The sequence below is a fragment of the Seriola lalandi genome, unplaced genomic scaffold (assembly GCF_002814215.2).
Source record: "Seriola lalandi dorsalis isolate HSWRI2012SDOR001 ecotype SW California unplaced genomic scaffold, Sedor1 jcf7180002054544, whole genome shotgun sequence".
NCBI classification, from domain to species: domain Eukaryota; kingdom Metazoa; phylum Chordata; class Actinopteri; order Carangiformes; family Carangidae; genus Seriola; species Seriola lalandi.
Window position 1 is genome coordinate 5,600,029 of NW_019525097.1, and position 23,543 is coordinate 5,623,571.

The following is a 23,543-nucleotide window of genomic DNA, read 5'->3' on the forward strand; positions in this document are numbered from 1 at the left end:
CTCCACTACATCTCTGTCTTCTGTGTGTAAATCAGGTTGTAATGTATTCTGAATAAAACTCTAGTTAAATACCTTTACAGTCACATCCATATTAGGTCATTTTAAAGATGTTTGTTGAGTGGAAATATGCTAAATATACCAAAACAGTCTAACGCCCCACTGAACTTACAGTTGATATACATAAACCACATCAGCATGTTTTCTTTCTGCACAAGGATGTTTCCTTCAAATCCCTGAGCTGACACTTTAGCTTGGCCAATGTCCTGTTCAGTTTTGCTGTGATCCATCACCAGATCTGATGGAAATTGAATCAGTCATCCATCACAAAGTCATCAACATGCAGCCTTCTCCTCTCAGAGGGGAGGTGATGTAGTGGCCGGGATGTTCTGATTTATCTGTGTGATCCACTGCTTTCTGTCCGTCCCGTGTTCGCCTCCCCCGTCCGTCTCACCTGCACATTTCCCCCAACACCACCACCACCAGCACGATTAAGCAGACTTCATGCATCCAGGCATGATGGAGTGTCAGCCTGCATCAATCGGGACGTAAAACTGCAGTTTCGGTCCTGATTCGCTGAAATTGGGAATTCTTCAGCCTTATGGCCCGGTGATCGATCCAGGCATGCAGCCAGAGCTCCATTAGTGAACAAGCTGTACTGAGAGCTGCTTGATGAGGGACCACTGCTATTTCTCAGAGGGGCTTTCCTCAGTTTGCCTCTTCACCATTATTCATTAAATGCAGTTTTTAGCATTACATCATAAATTATTGAAATTGCATATGGGCTTTTTACCTGTTTTATTAAAGAGGAACATCACCCATTTAGGAGCATATACTGTATGTTATTTCTGCATACGGGATAGTACATACAATTTGAATTTAAAAAAATGCTAAAAAATAAAATATACACACCCTGAAAAAAGTTATCAGTTAACAGTAAAATTTAAACATCTTACTTTACAACAGAACCATCAGTGTTGTCAAGACATACTGAATATTCTGGACTCTTTATTGTGCAAATGTTTTAATTTCATGTCAAAATCAAAATTATGATTTTAAAGCTACGCATGCAGAAACTGCATACTTCCAGTTTGTAATGTAGGCTTTTGTCTAACCCTGATGACATGATCTGGGTTATTCCCCTCAGCCATGACAAAGAGACACTGTACGAATGTTTTCACCAAAGACTTTACACATGATTCCTTTAACCTGTTTTATCTAGAGAGTATTTCTTTTCACACTCTTCCTCTCCAGATATTTTCCAGTTGTAGGTCTCCTTGCATGTTTCAGACAAGCCTACATTTTCAATAATGACTGGATTTGAGGACAGTAACAGTCATTTTGCAGAATCTTTATTTTTCTTTATCGCCAGCACCTCGGTTAAGTATGAGGTAAATCTTCTTAATTGCCTTGATTGCCTCTCATAAATTAGCTTTTTGATATTACCTGTCCAATATTTCCACAGAAAGTGTCCTTAAACACCTCTAAAGAGGATTTTTTTTTTTTTACAACAGCCCCTGTCTGCTACAGCTAGATATGAATAATGTTACTGACTAAAAAATAATGGTTCATGTTCACTGGAATGTATTGCTTAGTTTTTAAAGTTTCCCCATCTGTTATGAAGGTGATTTTCATACTTTACTGGTCTGAATTATAAAAGCAAGGTTTGCTTTTATAATATCTGGCATAACAGTTTAAGGTTCATGGACTAATAGATGTAAATTCACAGCTGTAGTCCTTCATATCAACCAACGGACTTTATGTCTTCTTCCAAAACAATCTGTCGCTGTTACTGTAGTTGAATCTTCACAGCTCCAAAGTCTTATTCAATCAGGCAACAGAGTTTATATATCTACAGGGAGGTTTCAGGTTTCAGACTATATCTTTGTTGTAACAGGAGGTACCTCAGTTTGTAAAACACGATACGCTTCTTCCGCTGAGCAACATGATCCTGGCTCAGACCCCCCACCCCCACCCCCCCATCCCACAAGGACAACAACAAATTATTTGTTGTAGAGTTTACAAATCTACAGCACAACTTTTGGTCTATAACCTTTCGGCAGTGGTTTTCTGATAGACCAACACTCTGCTGATAAACAGTGTTCATTTTGTTGTTTTGACACATTTGTATGCAGAAATGAAGACGACGTCCCATACATCTTCTTTTAGGTTCACTTTATTGCACAGCCAATCAATAGCAACATTTTCTCTGGTGCCCGGGAACAATGTAAATCAGACTGATTGTCGCCTAATGACCGCACAGTAAGCTGTTATTTTCAGTCTCTGCTCCGTGTCCGCATTTTGCACCCAGTGTGTTATTGGACAAGACAATTGCTCTGTCCAAGAGCGCTTTCTCTGTTTACATATTCAGATAAATACACGGTGCCTGTCCATTACACAGAGAGAGACTTGTTCAGCTCTTATTTAAATTGAACTGACAACTCCAATAACGTCCATATCTGGACTCCAACATAAACAATTGTGCTCATTCTCTGCAGCCACAAAGATTCTGTGTTTGTAATAGTATACGGATTCTGGAAACATGTTATGCAATATGTGATGAGGATGAAGTGGTGACTTTAAATGTATTCTCTTGCTGGTTGACTACATGATATAATTCAGTGAATAATAATAAGCAGCAGTAGGTTGCTGAGTACAAGCAAAGAATACTAAAATACTTTCCTGTGATAAATGTAGCCTGTGAAGTTCCTCCAGTAAATGTATGAGATTGTGGGGGAATCAGGGTCATCTTTGCTTTGCTGAAGTCTGAGGAAAAAATTGCATTAGAAACTAAGATAAATTGATTACATTAATCAAGAAAATGTAAATCAATAGCCTGCTGACAACAGAGGAGAAGTTGCTGCTTTCATATCTAGGCTTTATCTTAAGAAAACGGAGCCAAAATGCCCCAAAATGAACTGATTTATCACTTTGGCAAGACCCCCCAAAAATAATTTTATGGATCACCAGACCAGAACAGCAGTCCAGGATAGCTGTGCCTTATTTTAAATGACCTTACTGTGTTCAGTTATCACATGTTAACAGATAAAAGCTACTAAAAGGAAAGTAGAAACAGGGGCATGAAAATGAGCAGAATTAGAGAAGAACAAGTTGAAACCGCACACAGTAGCTAGATGTACTTTCACCTCTGCAAATAAGATTTGTAGCAGCTTTTATCACCCAGCAAGAAATAAAAATTCACTCATCAATTATCTACAAGGTCATCTCGGACTAATCAAAGCAATCGCTGGGGCACAATAACGCCAAGCAATGCAGTGGCCAATTACTCAGCGAATAATGTCTTCAGAGCTTTGTTAAGTGCTTTTGGTCTCACAGCACACCAAAGTCGATTTCCATTTTAATGTCAAATCGACGACGCAAAGCAGCGCTGCTTGTAACTGACACTGACTCACTGACACCTAACAGGGGCAAAGCGACCTTGAGAGGCTGATGTGTCATAACAGGCAGTGTAAAAAGAAAATAGTAATTTAGACTGGGGGAGAGAGAGAGAGAGAGAGAGAGAGAGAGAGAGAGGTGACCCTGTGAGGCAGAGGCCAACCTGATCTCAACTACACAAAAGGAACTTTTCTGGTGGTTTTGGAGGTAATGGAGACGGCAATTCCCCGACTCTCCGCCATTACTGTGGTTATTCAGCAGGTGCTCTGGATATACCTGATAGTTTGTCACCATTAAAGTTGTCAGCTTCACTCACTTCCACATTGTTTCTGTATGATTTGCAGATTGTCTTTATAGCGCTTCATTCATCACTCAATGACAGAAGCCCTTTTTTTTTTCTTTCCCATAGAATTCGCACATTTTCTCTATCTCCATCACTTTTGCAGAAACTGACAGATATCAAGACTGCCCTCATTCAAAAATTACCTTTAATGTGTCGCTTCTTTTTTCCACTTCTCAAAGCACTTGTTCAAGGATTAAGGGCAGTGATCATAATTTCAGCACCATCCTTATTAGATTTATTTGATGGATGTTACTTCCCTGAAACAACTGCCAAAAACTGGCCATTGTCATTCACTCCAGATCCTGCAGTGAGGACAAATGGCACAAGATCTTAATAAAATAACCCCTTTGACATAAATTAAATCATGTTGCATAAAACGGACTGAACTGCAGCTAAAACAGAATTTAATAAAGCTTTAGATTCTCATTGATTTTTAATTACAAACATTTCTTAATGCTCTGAAAGGCTGAGTGGGCACAATTTCCGAGAACATGCATTACATGGCACCAGCAGTAATATCAGATGACTATAAAACCTGCAGCTGAGGTTAAAAAAAAAGAGGCATGCTGCAGTAACTTTCAAGCTCATCCTGGATTTTATGGGTGCATTTCATCATTATGGGCCTAAATAAAATAAAGTAATAAAACCTTACATCTTATATACTGTATGACTAAAGTGTGAGACTTTATTTACTCTCCAAATGCACTTGTTGGGGAAATTTTATTACAGCTGTTCTGCAATTGTTGATTCCTAAAGTGTTAATTTGGTTTCTTCCTGAGGGATCATGCAACTATTTTGACAGTTTACTGCATGGCAATTATTAGTGGAATTGATGAATTGTGTAAATTAGTAAAAATGCTATGAAACATGATAAAATTACAGCTTCTGAAATGTGACCATTTGCTGCTTATTGTGGTCGTACATGGTGGTAAATTGATTATCTTTGGGTTTTGGGCTGTTGGTTAGAATCTGGGGAAACTGGGATGGCAAGTCTTCACTGTTTTCTGATGGTTTATAGACTTATAGACCAAAACAAGTAATCAGTCATCATCAATAATGAGGCTAATCGTTAGCTGCAGCCCTTTACTGATAAATGTACAATACCTTTTGGTCTAACTCTTGTTTATGGTGTCTCATCTTTCTCTGGTTTTTAATCGCAATCATTGAATTTGATGTCAGATAAAAATGTTTTTCACAGTTTCAAAATTGCTTCCAATAATAAACTTCGAGGGCTTCAACCTTTGTTGTAAGTGCATTGAGCTTTATCAGCGCACCTATATGAGTAGTGAAGGCAGAGGACTTCCATACGTATCCATGTCACAGTGATAATCTGCACATGTGGTGTGTTTGTCGTCTTGTCTTTCACTGGCCCATCCCTCCTCTGCTCAGTCCCCCCCCCCCTCTGCCTCCTCCCTTCCTCTGATTCATTAGCAGGACTTGGAGCCCTCCTGCCCTCTTTTACTGCCTCCATTAAATCCTTGCTCTCTCCATTGCAACTCTCCATGGATAGCGAGGGCGTCAGTTCATCATCTGAGCTAAGAGCCACAGCAATGTACTTGTCATTTTTCAACCTATCCACTTTATCTTTACTTGGGCCCTGCCTGGCCCAGCTCAGCTCTCTGTCATTCTGAAACACATTAATGAAATGTAAATTCAATTCATATAATGCTTGTGAGCCTGTGATTAACTGTGAGAGATACAGTCTCTCTGCAACTCTTTCAACAAGTATTTCACACCTGCTTTTGTTGTACCAGCTGTACAGACAAATTTTTTTTAAATAAATAACATTATTTGTTCATAAATACACAGTGTTTATTGGAGTAAATAATGAAACGGGGAAACATCAATAAAATGCCCCATAAACATTAATTAAGGGGAAGTAAATGTGCAGTATAACCCAGTTAATTTCAGCTGTTGGGAGAGATAGTGGTGGGAAATCCCTGTGCACAGAGGCGAAACAAGGCTTAAGATTAAATGCAAAACCGAAGCAGGGGAGCACTCCATGTAGAGGATAATGAACTCACAAATAATGGTCAATTGTGCAGCAAAAATACGGTTTACCTGCTGGAAAAAAAACAAAAAACAGTTCACGGTAGAGGAGTACGCAGTTTCCTGAGCTTGATTTTTGGCTGAAGCAGAACTTGAGTATTAAAAAATTAAGCAGCAGCCTGTTGCTGGGTCGATCCAGTCAAACTCCTGCTGTGCAGAAAGAACATTGTTCTGACACTTGAAACTTTATTTTAAATTCCAATGAAGATCCAAAATGTTCCCAATGATACCAAATGTGTCTAAAATGATGCACTAATCATCTAGAATATTAGTTTTTGATGTGATGGGACATAATTTTCTGTTAATGTCATACAGCCTCAACGAAAAGTTGGAGCAAACCAGTACAGAATATATGTATGATACTGTAAGGGGAGCAGTGGAAAGTACAGTTTTAAATGACAAATACATTTGAGCATTACAGTGTCTCCTTACTGCTTGTAAACTTGGGTGTTTAAAGCTCTGCAACCTTGCAGTGTTTAGACTGTAACCTCATTTAACCTGTCCAAACAACCAGGAATTGAATCTGTCTGCAAAGGCAAATACCACTGGTCCCAGTGGAGCTGATGCTGCTGTGCGTGGTGAACTGGAGTTGTGCTGAGAGCAGAGGACTGAGGTCAGGCTGTGTAAAGGCCTGAACCCACCTCCCCGTGAGAGGGATACAGGGCTACACATGGGACACTGGATTATCTGCTTATCTCTCCCTTCGTAATTGCTGAGGGTTTCCTGGGCATGACTGTAATGGTGGACAATAGGCATGCCCAAACAGCCTAATTGAAATGCTCCAGTCTTCCCTTGTTCTTTAATCGGATAAGTCACACTGCAGTGTCCAAGGTGAGGTGAAGGTGAGTTTGGCCTGAGCTGGTAATTTTTTTTTTTTTCTCGAGCTGGGACAATTGAAATGTGAATCCTCTGCATTATTTAACAAAGGCAAAAAATGCTACATGTACAAAGATCCAAGTCAACAGATTTATCTCCAAACACGAGGACCACAATCATGTGCTTGAAAGCTCCAGGTAAAGCTAGTAAGTGGACCTTGAGTTCTGATAGTTTTTTGTCAAAGTAGATATGTTAAATTTTTGATTGTTTCATTAAATCTAATCATAAAAATCGGTGTGCCTCGTGGCTCACCTGGTAGAGCGTGTACCATCAAGGCTTAAATTGCAGCGGCCCACGTTCAAATCCGACCCACGGCCCTTTGCTGAATATATCACCCCCCCCTCGCTCCCCAACTCTCCTGTCCGTCTCTCACTGCATCTACAATAAAGACATAAAAAGCTAGAAAAAAATAACATAGGAAAAAGCACTTGATTATTTCATGAAATTTGCTAAATATTAAACTTACCCATGAATGTCTAAATAATCAGGGTCCTCAGGGTGCACCAACAGAAATTACAGGGTTCCTTTTCATGAAACTGTTCAGGAGATCAATATGTGCAATTTGTAACCCACAGACCTCAACCTGCTTTATGTCTCAGATCATTTTAAATTTGTTTTTAAAGCAGATTGGTCGTGTAGTCATATATAACCAGACAATTTTCATTATGTTTTTATTTTACTGATGTCTGTGCCAGGGGTTTTCCTGTCAGTGTGTATTTATATTAGGATCCATTTGGGACAGGCATTGCAGATTAGCTTAGGCTATAAATGCTGTGTGTGTGGCATTGGTCCATGTTAGTGTTGCTACAAAAATAAACATTAAATAAATAAATACTGTATGTTTTTGGCAAAGACAGATTTTTGTTGGTTTGTGATGGAAAATAAAGTTTTTTCTGTGTCTAAGATGCAGAGGAGTACGCAGGTTAAAGGATGACTACAGTAAGTCATGGTTTTTGCACATTGTATAAATAAATGTAAAAGGGTAATGCCTGACTGAATTACAGCAGATTTATGGGTTGCCTAGCCAAAACCTTAGCCTTTGTCAGTAATAAATGGTTATGGACATGAACAATAACAATATCCATCCAACCTCGGTGTAATAAACCTGCATGAGGGGAAAAAAGCAGGATCCAAATATAAACAAAGTGGCTTCGTTGTTATATCTGACCCTTAGCTGAAACCACACAGCTGCTGGTAATGGCTGAGTGAAAGTGATATGGCTGTACTCTGTGGTGAGCTGTACCATGTAATGACTGTGATGCAAACATAATAAATTAGCTTACATACAGAAGCTAATGGAAACATCAAAACTGTTTCTCCCAGCTGGGGTCTGTACAGTCTTTGATTCACTTCAGGAAAAAACGAAAACACAAAACTTTTTTTTTTTTTTCCAGACAAGCATCACAGAATCATGTTCCAGCTCATTAACATTTTACAATTTAGAAACAAGTCTTTTCTTTTCAGATGTGGGTCATTATTTTGATAAATGTATCTTTATTACACTGTACCACCCCCGCGTTTCTCTCAGGTAATAACACATTTTTATAATTGGTCATCAACTTGCTGATAAAGCCTGTCAGGTAAAACTGATTGGGAAGCATTCCTTCACATAAACATAAACACTAGGTTTGTATGTAAAGTTAGCAACTACTATCTAAAACTAAACACTTAAGATGTGTCTTAGGGAAAACTATCTTTTACTAGAAGACCAACTTCCAAAACATGTTAAAACTGCCAATTCTTTGTAAAACTTTGGTTCACAGTATTCATATGTGCTCACAGAGTTAGAAGTATTCACTGTAGAATCAGTGGGAAACATCTGGTTATGCTAACCCAATTAGCATAATGTTTTGTAATTTGTGGTGATGTGTTTTTTTTGTTTTCTTTATGAAATGTCATTTAAAATCTTCCCAGATAACCTCTATATTAAATACCACTTTGATCAAGAGTTACATCAGATGTCAACTGTATTTTATAAAGCTTTTACTCTTCAATCTAAAAGGGTCATATGTTAGTGAGGTAACGTTAGCTACGTTAGTTTTGTTAGCTACAGGTCAGCTACAGCTGGCTGTTCATGTGAGGTATTGTTATTTTTGAGAAATGTTATTTAAAATCTTCTGTTTACATTAATATCAAACACCCTATTGATGAAGTGTCAGATACGTTGACTGTATTAATATTAGAACTCTTTTACCCTTCTTCCTCTCTCTCTAATCTTAACAGGTCATGTTAGCAATGAAGCTAATGTTAGTTTTATCATTTAGTTCTGTTAGCACCTTAGTTACACTGGGCAGTTTTTAGGTGTAAATTTTGTAAGAACTAGTTTGTGTGGTGCAACCAAAGAATGTATGTATGTATGTTAACACTAATGTCATAGCCAACCTAAGCTTGAACTTACAAAGAGCTGGTGCAACAGTGACAGCAGTCCCATTTGCCTTTTGCACATTCATCACTGCATGCAGTGACCTTCTCCTTCTGTGTGAGGTTCAGGGACAAATGCCTCTACAGACCCTTAGGCTTTATGTAATACCGAGTTCATACTCTTACCTGAAAACAAATGTCAGTTTTCAAGGAAAGATTTTTTTTCCTCCTCAATACCAAAAACTGCACACATGAACAATGTGAGAGCCTGGCATGTTTAGCTCTCTCCATCACTCTCTGCAGTGACTTTTGTTTAATATTAATGTTGAGCAGACTCTGCAGAAGTGTCCCCTCCTGACAACAGTGCAGAGTTGAGAAACATCACTGTCTATTCTGCACCCAGACAACTCACTTCAAATCAGCATCAAAGTACTGGCCAGATTACAAATATACATCTCAAAGAGAAAGGAAAAGAAAAAAGTGTTTCAATGAAATGTATTGATTTGTTTGTACCCCCCACTCATGAAACTGACCACAGTGTTTCTGACAGGAATTCAATTGTTCAGTGACACCTTTTATCCTAGTACTTCAATGCTCCACCACATCCACAGCTTGGATTATTCATTTGACCCAGCAGCAGAATTGCTGTAGGCAACTTCACCTCAGCCTTCATATAATGAAGGTTATTGTTTCATTAAAGAAAAAAAGCCTAAAGGGGAAGTTTGAAACATAACTCTCCCACAGTGACATTTATGCTGACACGCTCACTGTGACCTTAACAGGTAATTTGGCAGTTTTTTTTTCCTTTACATTAACAACAACCTGACCAATGTCCTTCACTATCCTGTACATACAGGAATCGCCACAATATGATACAGAGTAAAGCCACACCTGTAATAAGTACATTTCCTTTTTGTTAAGTACACACAGTACAGCTGACAAATTAAAGGAACTAACTGAGGAGGTCACACTTAATGGTTTGATACAGGGCTGGATAAACCTGCAATGAGGGTTAGGGCATCGATGAGCTGTGAGCCCCCACTTCAAAGCGTCTCACGACATCTGTACTGCAGTAATGAACCCAGAAGTAGATCTGTCAAATGTCCGAGAATTGTGGCCGTCATGGATGGTGACCTCAAAAAGAGTCAGAAAAATACTAACTGTCAGACAATGTGATTTTGAACAAGATACACATGTGGGTTTTCCCCATATTACCATATTTCATGTTTTACTTAGAGAAGGCTTCAAAGATTGTGCCATATTCAGGGTAGTACAGTGTCTTGTTTCCTTTAAGTACCCTCCAGGTCCAGCCTATACTGCAGATTATGAATAACAAACCAACTGCAACAACTACAACAACCCTCATAATAAAGTTTGTGGAAGTCAGATGTCACCAGCAGCTGTGGAAAATTATGGGAAATATAAAATACCCAGCCTGACATTTGTTCTATATGTGAATGCATTCTTGCCGGCAGCAAAGTGACAGAATATTGAAATCCACTTCCCTCAACAGAAGGGAAGCCTACAGTCATGAGCCTGAGAGTAATGGTGAGGAACACAGAAATATCATTATCTGTTGCCGGTGGTGCTGGATCGTCATCAGCAACTCGTGTGGTGGATTCCTCAGCACAAAGACTGGTATCACTGATCGCACAAACATTGACTAAAGATTACAGATTTTCCCCAAGAGTCTTTACACCGAATATCTGAGTAGAAATCAATTCATGTTGTTTTCCCACAAACACTGCTATTCTTGTTTTCACCTCACATACTGTAGCCAGTGTGTGAAAGTTACAGATTTCTACGCTGCTGAATTAGTCTTTTATTCTAATAAAGGTGTCCTGGGATATTCATTGCATCAGCATTAGTCAGTGTCAGTCTAGCAGCCCTAATGATCATCATCTGCATCCATTATCGTTTCATGGCAGCCATAGTTCATTTTTACACTTTTGTTTACACTTGAATCCAGCAGCGCCTCAAGCACTGTTCCCTCACTACCTACACTTTTATTTTGTCATTTTAATCCATATAAAGACGACACTACGATACTCAATGTGCTCTGCATCTGTAATCTCTGCTTGTCTGTACCAGTTCTTCGGGGGTTTCCCCTTTACCATAAATGGCAGCTGATAAAATTAAAACACAGAAAGTGTGGATAAAGCAATATGCTAATCTCCTATGTGACACACACCTGAAGCCCAGTGATCGAAACTCATTTACAACTATTAACAAATAACCAGAGAGTAATTGGCTTATCTGTTCACGTTAGTCTGCAGTTACCCTTAACACAACCTGCTGTAAAGTAAGAAGTGTGTATCTTTACAGAAACCAACCTCCTCAGCTCCTCACTGATGTCCGTTTATAACCTTTTGCTCAACTGCCATGAGATTCGGCCCGTAGATAAGAAACCATCTGAACATGCAATCAAAAAATAATTGGTTCAAGTACAAGTACATGTTAGCTTTGAGAGAAGACGCTTCTGGTGAACTGTGTGAGCACCTTTGAGACCCCTGCATCTCTGGCTCTATAGGACAGAAGCTCGTCCAACCGAAGATGATAACACAGGACAGGAAATCCATGGAAAGGAAAGGAATGGGTAGGTAAAGTTTCCTCTATATTTTCAATACATTACATATTTTCATACTGAAGAAAAGACATTGTTGATGATTTCCATTTAGATGTTAAGAGTCACTGTATCCAGGAAGAGCTGCAGTGGAATCCTGCACATTGTCTGATAATTTCAGATATATGGTGATGAATAAATGCCGCAAACCTGAATTTAAAAACCTTTTCCAGAACGAGTGAGTAATACGACTTATTGTATGGCCTGTGACAAATGAGAGGCATATTTCTTCTGATTCACTTCACTGACTTTTATTTCATGTCCACATGAGTTAGCCCCCAGGAGTCACCCAGCATGCCAACACAATGTCCATAAGAAAAATTTTATAACAATAACCTGGCATATCATTGCTTTCCACAGTGCTGTGAGTGAGATGTGTGGCTTCTCTTCATCAGCATCAATGATATTGCATAATTCTACGCAACTATTTATATTACTTTTATTTTTCTTCATGCAGACTGTGCAACATCAGTCAACTTAAGAGATCTATAATGCCATTTTCAAGCATCAAACAGTGTTGTTGTCATTCTAGACTTTTGTATTTGCCAAACTCTCAGACAAATCGATACAGGACATTACTTTGAAAAACATTAACATTATGGCCTCCTACATGCATCATTGCAGTTTTCTCAAGCAGAAAATGGGCTTTCAAACCTCTGAGCAAGGTTCAGATAATTCCCTTTAGATTTCCGGGTTTTAGCGAGGCTGTATATTTCACAAGCTATTCCCTTGTAAAAAAAAAAAAAAAAAAACATTGGCCACGATATTTCTCTGTAAAATATCAGGAGGAAGACAGTGTAGGAAGGCAGGGTCAGTGATGGAGCGCTCTGCCCTGAGAGGCACAGAGTGACTTGCAGTCGTAAAGGGAGCGACACTTGGTGAAATGGCAGAGATCTCATTTTGTTGCCCCATTTTCACAAGTGTCATTATCATACACCTCTATGTCCTGGAGACTGGAGGCATCTGTATCGTCCCCTGCACTGCTCTCACTGTTCCTGAAGGCGATACCTCCAATGAAGGGATACACGCTCTCTGTGAACAAGTCTCTGATGTTATAATAAGGGAGTTCTGGGTCCTGTCTCTCAGGCTTAGGGATACATTGTCCCTCCATGGCTTTGTTCCTTTGATAGTACTTTGAAAACTTATTGAAGATGATGGTGATGGGCAGAGCCACCACTAACAGGCCACAGATGATACACAAGGTGGCCACTATCTTCCCTGCCAGTGTCACCGGGCAGGTGTCACCATAACCGACTGTGGTCATGGTGATGGTCGCCCACCACCAGCCTGAAGGGATGGTCCCCAGATCTGTCTCCGTCTCCTCCTTCTCTGCGAAGTAGATGAGGGCAGAAAAGATGGAGATCCCCACCGAGAGGAAGAGAAGAAGAAGACCCACCTCGTGGTAGCTGTGGCGGACGGTGGCTCCCAGTGCTCGCAACCCGATGGAGTGACGAGCCAGTTTGAGGATTCGGAGAACCCTCATGAGGCGCAGAACCTGCACCACTTTCCCCACGTTCTCTAAGTCCTCGTTCTCCTCCGCGGCCTCCTCATCGGCTGTCTCCAGAGCTAAAGTTGCGTAAAATGGCAAAATGGAAGCAACATCGATGATGTTTAAGGGGTTTCCGAGGAACTTCCTGCGGGAGGGTGCAACAATCAGTCTGATGATGAACTCGGCGGAGAAGCAGGCAATGCAGATCTCCTCCAGGACGGCCAAGACAGGGTCCTCGATGGGCCTCTCGTTGTCGTCCACACGCTGGAACTCAGGCATGCTGTGGACGCACATGGCAACAATAGAGGTCAAGACCACGCTGAGGGAGGCCACGGCGATGATTTTTGAGGCTGTGGAGTGACCCGGATCCTCCAGCCTGAGCCAAACGTAGCTCCTCACTTCTGCACACCAGGCACCTTTAAATTTGGCCAGGTCCTTATCGAGGGCAGAGAGCTCCTCGAAAGAAGAATCGAAGCTTGGCTGCTGCTGGTCGTCACTCCGGATGTCCCAGTCTCTGTCCTCGATGTACTCCTTCCTCTCATGGTACCAGTTGCTGCAGCAGGGGCTCAGGTGGAGCTCCTGGATGCCCCAGTACTCGATCTCCTGGCTGAAGGAGAAAACGCACAGCTCTTCCATCATGTGGATACGTCCCGTGTGGTAGAAATTGAGAACACAGAGGAAAACCCGGGGATTCCTGTCGAAGTAGTACTCCTTCTCGGCCGGGCTGTAGTCATCACACAGCTCCAGGATTGCCGCCTCACTTTGGCAGCGGAGGAGACGAGCCAGTCGTGTGTGAGGGAAGCGGAGCAGCATGTCTGGATCCACTTCATGTCGTACCCCTCCAACGTTGAGGTGGACCTGGTCCTCCTCATTCCCACGCTGGTGGAGGATTTGCCCATACCCCATGGTCCTGATGAAACGTGCAGAGACATTACAACAAAAAATGAAGTCTGTCAGTTTATAGACTTTGTTTCTGACAAGAAAATGAACCATAAGCATCTAGTCAGGACTGTGAGAGGTACATTTATGTGGACGGATGTCTATCAAGACATATTTGCCAGCACAGTTTGTAGAACACATTAGTCCTCTGAAGGGAAAAAAAAATCAATACTGCACACACAGGAAGTGGCTTGTACTGGAGTGAGTGAAGAGGCGTGAGGTACTGTCACTTCTTGGAGGGCTCAAGAACAGGATTATCACCAGAAGAATCAAATTACAGAGCGGACTAGACTAACTCAGAGGAAATGAGAGGCAACAAGTTGAAACTGAACCCGCACATCATCCCAAGGACTGTTTTCCAGTATGTGTAAATTACTGTATTGTTCTGTGGGCATTTCCCATTCTCTCCTGGATAAATCAATGTGCTAGTTTGCATGCACACTGTGCTGACCTTTGCATTAAGCGTAGATCTAACATTTCTTTGTTTTCTTTTTCACCAAACCCTATTTGCAAATAAGTCTGTTACTTTTAAGTCTGTTTGTAAATCTGAATGGAAAATATAAAACTGCAGCGTACCTGCACTTGGAGCCTTTCTTTCCATGAAAATAACTTTTATCCGGTTGTTATAGTTTTCACATTTGTGCCGCAAACAGCAGGTCGGTGGAGAGAGTGCGGAGCTGCATCTTCACGGACAGGACAAGAAGAGCTGAAGGCAGGACAGCCGCACGGCAGCAGTTTGTTCCCTTTTACAGGGAACAGGGAGGGGCAAGAGAGGAGGAGAGGAGAGGAGAGGAGAGAGGGGAGGGAGGGAGGCTGCACACATGTAGGAACACCCTACTGTAATATTACAATGTGTTTTTATGGTATTTGTATAAGAGTATAACATTTCTTAAGGAATCTATAGTGCAGTTGTGATATTTAACCTCTGAAAGATCATAGACCTTCTTTCTCTAAAGGTTGCACCTACTGTCACTTGAATGCATGTTAAACGTTTAATCAAAAAAAAAAGAAAAAAAAGAAAACACACTTGGCTTGTGTTTGAGTGAAACTACTGCAAGTAAAGGCAGCTGACCACAGCTTGTCTGCACGCTGGAGGGAGTAAAGAAAGTAAAAATCACACACTGACATTTCAATCCTCTGTGAAAAAGCACTGCTCGCAGGCTAACTGCCAAGCCAGGCAGTAACACTGGATTTGGCAGCAAAAGCCAAATACAACATACCTTTATTGTAACAGCAGATGAAAAAGCTGGTGAGAGTGCAGCTACAACCAGTTATAAACCAAACTGGTTGCCAATTTGTAATCTACGAGACAATCTGACAAGTTCTACCGACAAACCTCTCTGTCCCAGCTGAGAGCTGTTTCAATCTTTTTATTACCTCAATAAAAAGACATCCTCAGTATCTCCCAGATGTGCTGCTTATGGCTTAAAACTAATTCTTCTTCCCCAAACGCACCAAACCCTGAGTGTTATGGTCTATTTCTGCACTACTCTTAAAATTAATGTAGCATTTTAACATTTGTGTCTCATTGGGGGAAATGTACTTTTCAGATCATAATTTTTTTGTGGCGCATGTGGCTGGAAGGTGGAAGGAAGATTTTATTTATTTATACTTTTTTTTTTGTTTGATGAATGTTCCAATACTGCACTTTATAAAGGTTCATGACACAAAAACCTGAAAATATCCCCCCTTTGTTAGAGCATGATCCTGGATAATTAACTTACATCTTTAACTTATTTTTTGACATATTCCTTTCTTTTATTCCTCTTACCAATAGTTTATCATTTAAAAAGCACATTTAACTTTGTTACACATATATATATTTTTGTCCATGTGTGATTAAAGGAGCTGTGGATGATCAAAATAACAAAGTTATAATGAGATGCACATTTTTAAAACTGAAATCAAAAAGGCAGAAATGCAATCTACCTCCCTCATAGTGCTGCGGATGAGATTCGGTTCAGGCCAGATCACAGGACACTCAATTATCCCCATCAGGCTGTAACAGGATCCACCTGTGTGTGGCTGTATTTCTTCAGCAGAAACCTCCCTCAAGGCCTGTAGAGTTTACTCCCAACAAAAACTTCAATAAAAGCTGCAAAAACAGGGGCTCTAAAGTGACCAGTTTGCCACGTCTCGTGCCATGGGTTATTTAGTCGGATTAGGGTTTGTAGTTTTTGTTCTTATATGTTGTTACATGTTCCCAGTTTCAGATTTCATTTATTTGAAAATGATTCAATCTCTTTCAGGTGGATTACTCTCCTGATAGCAGTGGTGAACATTGAAGCTCAAAAGAAGCCCTCTATAAGTATGTTTTGTCTGTTTTGTCCATTTTTCAGCTGCTGCAGTGCAATTTTTAACAATACTGTTTTTAACTTTTTTTAATATAAACCTTTAATCGCAGATATCGGCTCAACATGTCTGGGGAACATCATGCGTGTGGATGTTGGTCCACTTGGAGGGAATCTGCTTGAAGTTGCAGTTGTCATAAGTAGGTTAACAATTCTGAATTTTTATTTTTTTTAATTTTATTTTTTTTTTAAACTGTCTCACTTTTTCCCTAACTACCTTCTTTTTCTTTTCCTCCTCAGATAACTCCGCCATCCTTCTCACGCCAAGTTTAGTGTCTCAGTGTGGCTTCAGCATGAAGACAGACCAGCTGGGGAACACCGTGATTTATGCCTCCCTTCAAAACTGTTTTGCTCAAAACCTGGTAACAAGACTGGAGATTTTATTCTTGTAAAGCAGAACCAAATGTGTCCTAATGTGGCTTTGAGTTTCCTCTCTGTGCGTTTGCAGGAAGATAGAGCATACAAGACAACACTGAATCTTCGATTGCATGGGAACCGGATGGTTGAAGATGAGCTGTACCAGGTGGCTGAAACCTGCCACTACCCTGCCTGGGCCTCCAGGGAAATAGTCTGTAATCGTAACTATATGGAGGCAAGTGAACGCTGCAGGACTCTCAGGGGTCATGTTCCCTTCTGTATGATAAGTGGCTTTATGTCCCATATAGGCATCAAGTCTGGTACATTTGAAGTCACTGTAGAAGGGAGAGGGAGGGAGGGATGGATTATCACTTACAGAGTTGCCTATCTCTAGGTGTCTGTGAAGAGGGCAGCTCCAGATGATTATGCCCTGCCTGGACATCCCGTCCCAGCAGCTAATTCAAAGTTTGGTGATCCTCGACGAGCTGCAGAGGTTAGATGAGCTGATTTATTTTATTTATTTTTTTTTAAATCTTTTATTTATTTATTTCTAAATCTGGAAACGTGACATTTCTTCACATTTGCCTCACAGAAAACGCCAATAGATGCTGGATTCAGAATCACAACACTCGTGTTCTTCACTCCTGAGGAACAGACTATGACGGTGACTGAGGCCCAGAGAAGTGGTTATGGGATAGCAAACACTCCTTCAAGGCTGGTCCTGCGAAGTCTGAAGACTTCGCCTCAAACATACACCCAGAATGTGAGTCCAGTGCAGTTAAATTTCAAACGGCCAGATTTTAAATCTCATCCCTCAGGCAGGCTCTGGTTACATTACTTGCAGCCTGAGGGGATGACATAACTTCCCTACACTTGCAGCCTTTTGGATTTAGATCACACAATGTGATCAAACTGCCTTTTAAATTAATTACTTTGTCTCAAATCTAGTTGGCACAGATACATACATTGGTGGGCTACTTTTTATATTTGCATTGCATTATGCATGCATATCCTACCATTAAAGTGTTGAATGGACTAAACGAAGCATTTACACATAATGTTGTGTAACCTCACCCTGCAGGTAGCAGGAGTGCCTATGACCGTGCTCAGAACCTCTACCATCTTTGAAAAGAAGTGGCTGGCGACTCAAATCGATGCAGCGGCTGCCTGTCCGATACTGGAGGGTAAAGAAAATATTTGGAGAACTGTAACTGGGGCCAGAGCCATCACTCAGGACACTGAGATCATGTACTCAGTATTTTTTTTTTTTTTTTTTTTTTTTTTTTTTTTTTGTAGGGCATTTGGAAGAAGTTTATAGTCAACAATTAAACATGTTAAAGGTGGATGTTGATGATTAGTGTTTGACTTAATAGTTGAACATTTCTGGAAATCACCCTCATTAATTGAATGAATAAAATGAAAAGTAATGAGTAATACTTTTTAAGGAGAGTGGACTTGAACTGGCCCTCAATGTAGGTCCTAAAATCTGCCACTATAGTTTTTCAGTTCCTACTTCATGTGTATTCCTTCTGTACAGGCAGCGTTTCCTTCACTCCAAACAAAATCACCTGGCACCTGCCCCGGCACATCGACCCGCTGATTTCCTCCGGACAGTTCAACCTGTTGGAGGTGCACATGGGCGTAGATGGCCAGAGACTGGACGCTGCTGAGATGGCTGCCAGACAATACGCCTTGTTCATCAGTGACATTCATATCGTCATCCAAATTCCTGTTGGGGCCGTTGGTGGCTACTTTAAGGTCAGTAGTACTGACACTTACTCTTATATATTTTCTTTATATTAGGTTTTTGTGTCATGCATATAACTCTGTCCAGCCTGCAAGAGTTCCCATGACTCCATACATTTATATAAAACAGATTTAGAGAACTGAGCATAAATCTTCAAAAGTGCAACAATGACAGACCATTTGAAAAGTTGAGGTTTTCAAATCTCCATGTTCAAATTTTAAAAAAAATACTCAATGATTTCTCTTTAAAATGTCTTTTGGTATGTACAGTCCAAAAGCAAATGGCTGACTTTCCACTTCTCTGAAATCCGTTCTTGTCAGTATTCTTTTTAAATCTTTCTTCAGTGTCAAGAGGAAGAATAAACGGTTCTCTTTGCAACTAAAGATTTAGATAAGCAAGATTCAGGGCGAGGCCAGGTTTTTGTTCAATGTGCATAATGTCATGACATTGTTTTTGCAGAGTCATGTTCAGGATGATCAGTACGTCACCTCATACACGATTGAGCCCATGCTCGAGTTGCTCTGGACTGAAGACGCCACTAACGAGGACACCAGATACAAAGTCCTCCTTCCCATCACCACACCGTTGCTGTCTCAACCTCCACAAGTTATTGACAGTGAGTGTTGTAATTATGGTGCTTTTGTGATTATTAAATAGATTGCAGTTGCCTTCATTCATTTTGTTTTTCTGCCTCACAGACACTGTTCCAGAGGAGTGGATATTTAAGGTGCTGCTTGGGCCTTTTGGTTCAGATGTGGCACTAATGAACATTACCTTCCCCTCTGAGGTTTTGTCCGTGGCAGACTGCAGTGCCAGAGGCTTTAAAGTCCTTGAGCACATGTCCCCTAACAGCAGCTCAAAGGTCTTCACACTTGAAGTGCCCTTCACGGACCCTGTCGTTCAACAAACGGTACGCTTTAACTTCAGCTTGGGAACTGAAAATACTGTGTGGTGGTGGCAGCTTTTGTTTTGTTTGCTCATCTTTCTTTCCATTTCCCAACAGAGAGAAATGGGAGTAACGGTGTACTCTCTTCACCTGACCTTTGGTTTGCTGGTCCTGCCAGAGTTTGCGCCATTTTCTCACACGGCTTATCTGGAAGCTAAATTGATAGACACAGGTCTGTACTCTATGATAGATGTTTCCAAACAGGTGAACAAGAGGGATAATTTGTCAGTCTTGCCAATGTAGTATGCACAAAGGGCTAAAATGAAATTAATAGTTGCAACTTAAATGAATCAAAGAGCTGTAACTGCCATTTTGACTCTTTACAAGAACTGTAAACCAATGCAGTGTCTTCTTTTAAAATCTGCTTTTGTAGTTCCTCCCTCTATCACTGGTGGCTGTGATTATCAAAGCTTCTATGTCCTCGTGAAATATGGGACCGAGGGCTTCAACTTTCAGACGATGGTGGGTAAACGACTGTTGACCCCAGGTCTGGCTCAGCAGTACGGCTTCTCGGAGAACGGCACACACTTGAGTTTGGCAGTGCCGTTTTCAGCCCCTGATGTTGTGTTTGAGGTAAGTTCAACAGTGATAATTGTGACATTGCTGATGAGGAGATTATGCTCCATATAATGTCTTTTTGTAATTCTTGTGCTTTTGGTTTCTGACAATTGTTCAGGCTGTTGAGTCGTCATCCATCAGGAACAGACTTGACGTGGTTCTGAGTAATCCGGAAACCAACACAATTGTCCAAGAATTCTCTTTAGCCTGCAATTTTGCCTCAATGCTGACCGGTTTGTTTTAAGAGAAAATAGCACTTTTCACTGAGAAAACGCACAACACATCCTTAACTGGTGATCCTCCTCCTTTTTCAGAGTGTTTTCCTAACGGAACCATAACGGCTCTGGCTGTGAAATTAGAGTCGGTTCCCAGTCTGAACCCCAGTCAGCTCACCCTCAGAGACACTAGCTGTGGTCCCTCCTACAGCAACGACCGCTACGCTTACTTCGTCTTCACTGGGAACTCCTGTGGGACGACCAGAAAGGTATGGTATGCTGCTGAATGTTTTTCTGATGCAGACTGTTAACTGTGAGACTGACCTGCTCAATTTTAAGTTTTCCTTCCACTTGTTTTCTTTTTAATTTTTAGTTTTTTCCCAATGTGATGCTGTATGAAAATGAAATCTCCCTGCCAGATGAACTTCAAAAGACGAGGGATCCAAAAACAGAAGAGCCTGAGTACGAGTGAGTGTCTTAAAAATTTAACATATGGAGCTCAAACAACTGATCTATTTTTTTGAAAGATTAATGAGCAACTGTTTTTTGACATGACCAATTAATAATCAAAATAGGTAGTTGCATCCCTATAATGGCATGAATGTCCACCTAGGATCTGTGAACTGACACTATTATTCTCTGGTATGATCACAGATGTAAGCAAGGCCAAATGAATGTAAAAGTCAATGTCAAATGGAGATTTTTAAAATAAATTTTGCCACTCTTGACGACATTTAAAGTCTATCACATGGGTGTCTTTACTCAGGTTAAGGATTTCTTGTTACTATGATATCAACACGACCCATGCTGTAGCCTTCCACACCAGACCTCGAAGGAGTGAACCTTATGCTGAAAATGCAAAAGGCGAGCTGCAAGTTGCAATGAGACTCGCTACAGGTAAGGGAAATTGTGAATGCATTGACACTAATTTCCCAACATTTCCTTCTCATTATTTTTTTTTATTTATGCACATAACTCTTGTTCACTCAGTCTTAATGCACGATAACGACTCGTGTCAACATGTATTGTCTCTCCTCACTCAGACGACTCCTACAGCATGTTTAGCAGAGTTGAGGAGTATCCTCTTGTGAAGTACTTACAGCAGCCACTGTATTTTGAGTTTGAGCTGATGAGGGCAACAAATCCCAAAGTATCGCTGGAGCTTGAGAACTGTTGGGCGACACTGAATGATGACAGGACCTCCAAACCCAGATGGAACCTCATCATTGATGGGTAATTTGAAACTGGGAATTGGTGTCTTCCTATATAATGTGGTGTCTGTGGCAAAGGGTGAGCAAGAGTGAGAAACCTGCATTTGGTGGCTAAAGTGAAGAAAGAATGATGGTCAAAGTACAACTAATAGCAGCATTGTTTATCCAGTGTAATAGAAACAGACAATTGGGCACTATTTTTATTTTTTTTTTAACTGTGCTTTTCTGTTCCAGCTGTGCAAACCCAGTAGACCCGTACCAGGTCGTGTTCCATCCTGTTTGGGTTGATGCCAGAGTTCAGTATCCCTCTAACTTCAAACGCTTTGAGGTCCAGATGTTTGCCTTTGCTGAAGATCAGGATAACTTAAGTCACCAGGTAATTTAAACTCTAAGAATACTCATGGTTTACAGACGAAAAAGTGACATAAACATGGAAATGTCAATCGCAATAGTCTTAAATGTGTTCTTACCTTGCAGCTCTTTGTCCACTGTGATGTGATGATCTGTGATGCCAGAAATCCACTGGGTGGAGTTTGTAACGGGCAGTGTTCAAACCAGCAAAACAAGATAAAAGGTAGGACATGTCATGCAATGATATCATACAGTTAAGCCTTGCAAGCACTAGTACAAAGAGTATCTATCTCTAGCTTTGCTTTTATTCAAATCTGTCAGTGTTTATCTGATTTGGAGAAGTGAGCATCTTTTGAAAATATTTTTTCTCTTCGTCCACAGGTCAAAGACGTGCCGTTTCAGATGGACACAGTTTCAAACATCTGTCGTCAGGACCCATACTTATAAGCTAACAATCCTAATAATAAAATATGATTTTACAAGAGTTCACACTTGGCATTGTCTTCTTGGAAATATTACCCCAGAGGTGGAGGGGTGATGTTCAATTTGGAGAACTGATTTTCATAATGGTATCGCGTTAGATTGCTTGTGGGCTGAATTTTCTGTTTGCTATAATAGTATAGTTTTTCTACAGTAAAAAACCCAAGTTTTAATGAGATGAGCTCTCACTGAAATCTTTGAGTGGAAGAGGTTCATTCCAGTGATACTTAAACTATTTATTATTATTTTTTTTTTTTTTTAAAATAGCCAGTGGCTACAGCAAGTTTACAGTCTTCAATCATAAGATTTAAGGCAGAGTACAAATCATACAGTGACAATTGAGGGGGTCAACTTTTGCTCCAGGGAGAAAGGGAACCCAGAACAGGCACATGCTTCAGTAAACTGAACTTGCAGTATGTTGCTAGTTGAACTAAAGCTGTCAAATATAGTGGAGTGGAATGTACATATTTTCCTCTGAGTATCTCCACTGCATTTCAAAGTAGAGGTACCTAAAAATTCTAACTACAGTTCTTAGAGTAAATGTACTACTCTATCTCCACCACACATTTTATATTGTTCAATTAGGGGAGACTGGGGATGGTTGTAACGGCATCACTTTCACCAATAAGGGATAACATAAGAGTCATGTGATCAATTTCATGTATAACCACTTCCTCCCTGATCTTGCATGTGAATTTGCATGGCTGTGAGAGGAAGTGTGCAGATTTTACAGTCAAAACATAAATTTTCAGGTAAAGTAATTTTTGGGACCAAGTCTATATTTTGATTAGTACTGATACTGTTGAAGTTTGAGTTCTGTAACTTGTATCAGGTAAGATAGTAGGTTCTTATGTAAAATGTGAGTCATTTCATCTATGCTAATTTCAAACCACCATGCTGATACAGCTAGGTAAACATTGGCTGACAGGGGTGGGGATAGTTGTAACACCATATAAGAAAATGTTACAACCATCCCCATAATCACAATTCACATATCTTCTCTATCCTACTCCTTTTTTTCAGTATGCCAAGACAGTGGGTGAGGAAAACAAATAGGGGTGTGCCTGCACATGTACTTAGTTGCATCAGATGAAGTGAGGCAGGGAAAAGCCGTGAGGTCAGTCACCAAAGACTACTCCATCTGCCATGTGACACTGAGCAGATACTGCAAGAAATTGCAGAACCTCAGAGAACAAGGTTCAAAAAGCTGCCCAGTGTGGGCTATCACAGCAGTCAAAAAGTCTTCAATGCACA

At 40.5% G+C, this 23,543-nt stretch overlaps 2 protein-coding genes across 2 annotated transcripts; one reads left to right on the top strand and one right to left on the bottom strand.

Annotated features, from left to right (window-relative positions):
• Positions 1-11,880: 11,880 nt before the first annotated feature.
• LOC111661425 (delayed-rectifier potassium channel regulatory subunit KCNS3-like) lies at positions 11,881-14,773 on the bottom strand. The gene is made up of 2 exons (XM_023414990.2): positions 14,650-14,773; positions 11,881-14,044 (listed from the first exon to the last, which is right to left on the bottom strand). The coding sequence occupies exon 2, from the start codon at positions 14,038-14,040 to the stop codon at positions 12,541-12,543; it is 1,500 nt and encodes a 499-aa protein (XP_023270758.1). The 5' UTR covers positions 14,041-14,044; positions 14,650-14,773; the 3' UTR covers positions 11,881-12,540.
• Positions 14,774-16,129: 1,356 nt separating this feature from the next.
• Positions 16,130-22,283, top strand: LOC111661437 (uncharacterized). The gene is made up of 21 exons (XM_023414999.1): positions 16,130-16,239; positions 16,323-16,381; positions 16,478-16,564; positions 16,665-16,786; positions 16,873-17,016; positions 17,176-17,274; positions 17,374-17,544; positions 17,863-17,965; positions 18,319-18,539; positions 18,988-19,144; positions 19,227-19,438; positions 19,532-19,646; positions 19,848-20,047; positions 20,151-20,265; positions 20,347-20,516; positions 20,621-20,715; positions 21,014-21,144; positions 21,291-21,480; positions 21,693-21,834; positions 21,936-22,032; positions 22,191-22,283. The coding sequence occupies exons 1-21, from the start codon at positions 16,217-16,219 to the stop codon at positions 22,259-22,261; spliced, it is 2,724 nt and encodes a 907-aa protein (XP_023270767.1). The 5' UTR covers positions 16,130-16,216; the 3' UTR covers positions 22,262-22,283.
• Positions 22,284-23,543: the final 1,260 nt, after the last annotated feature.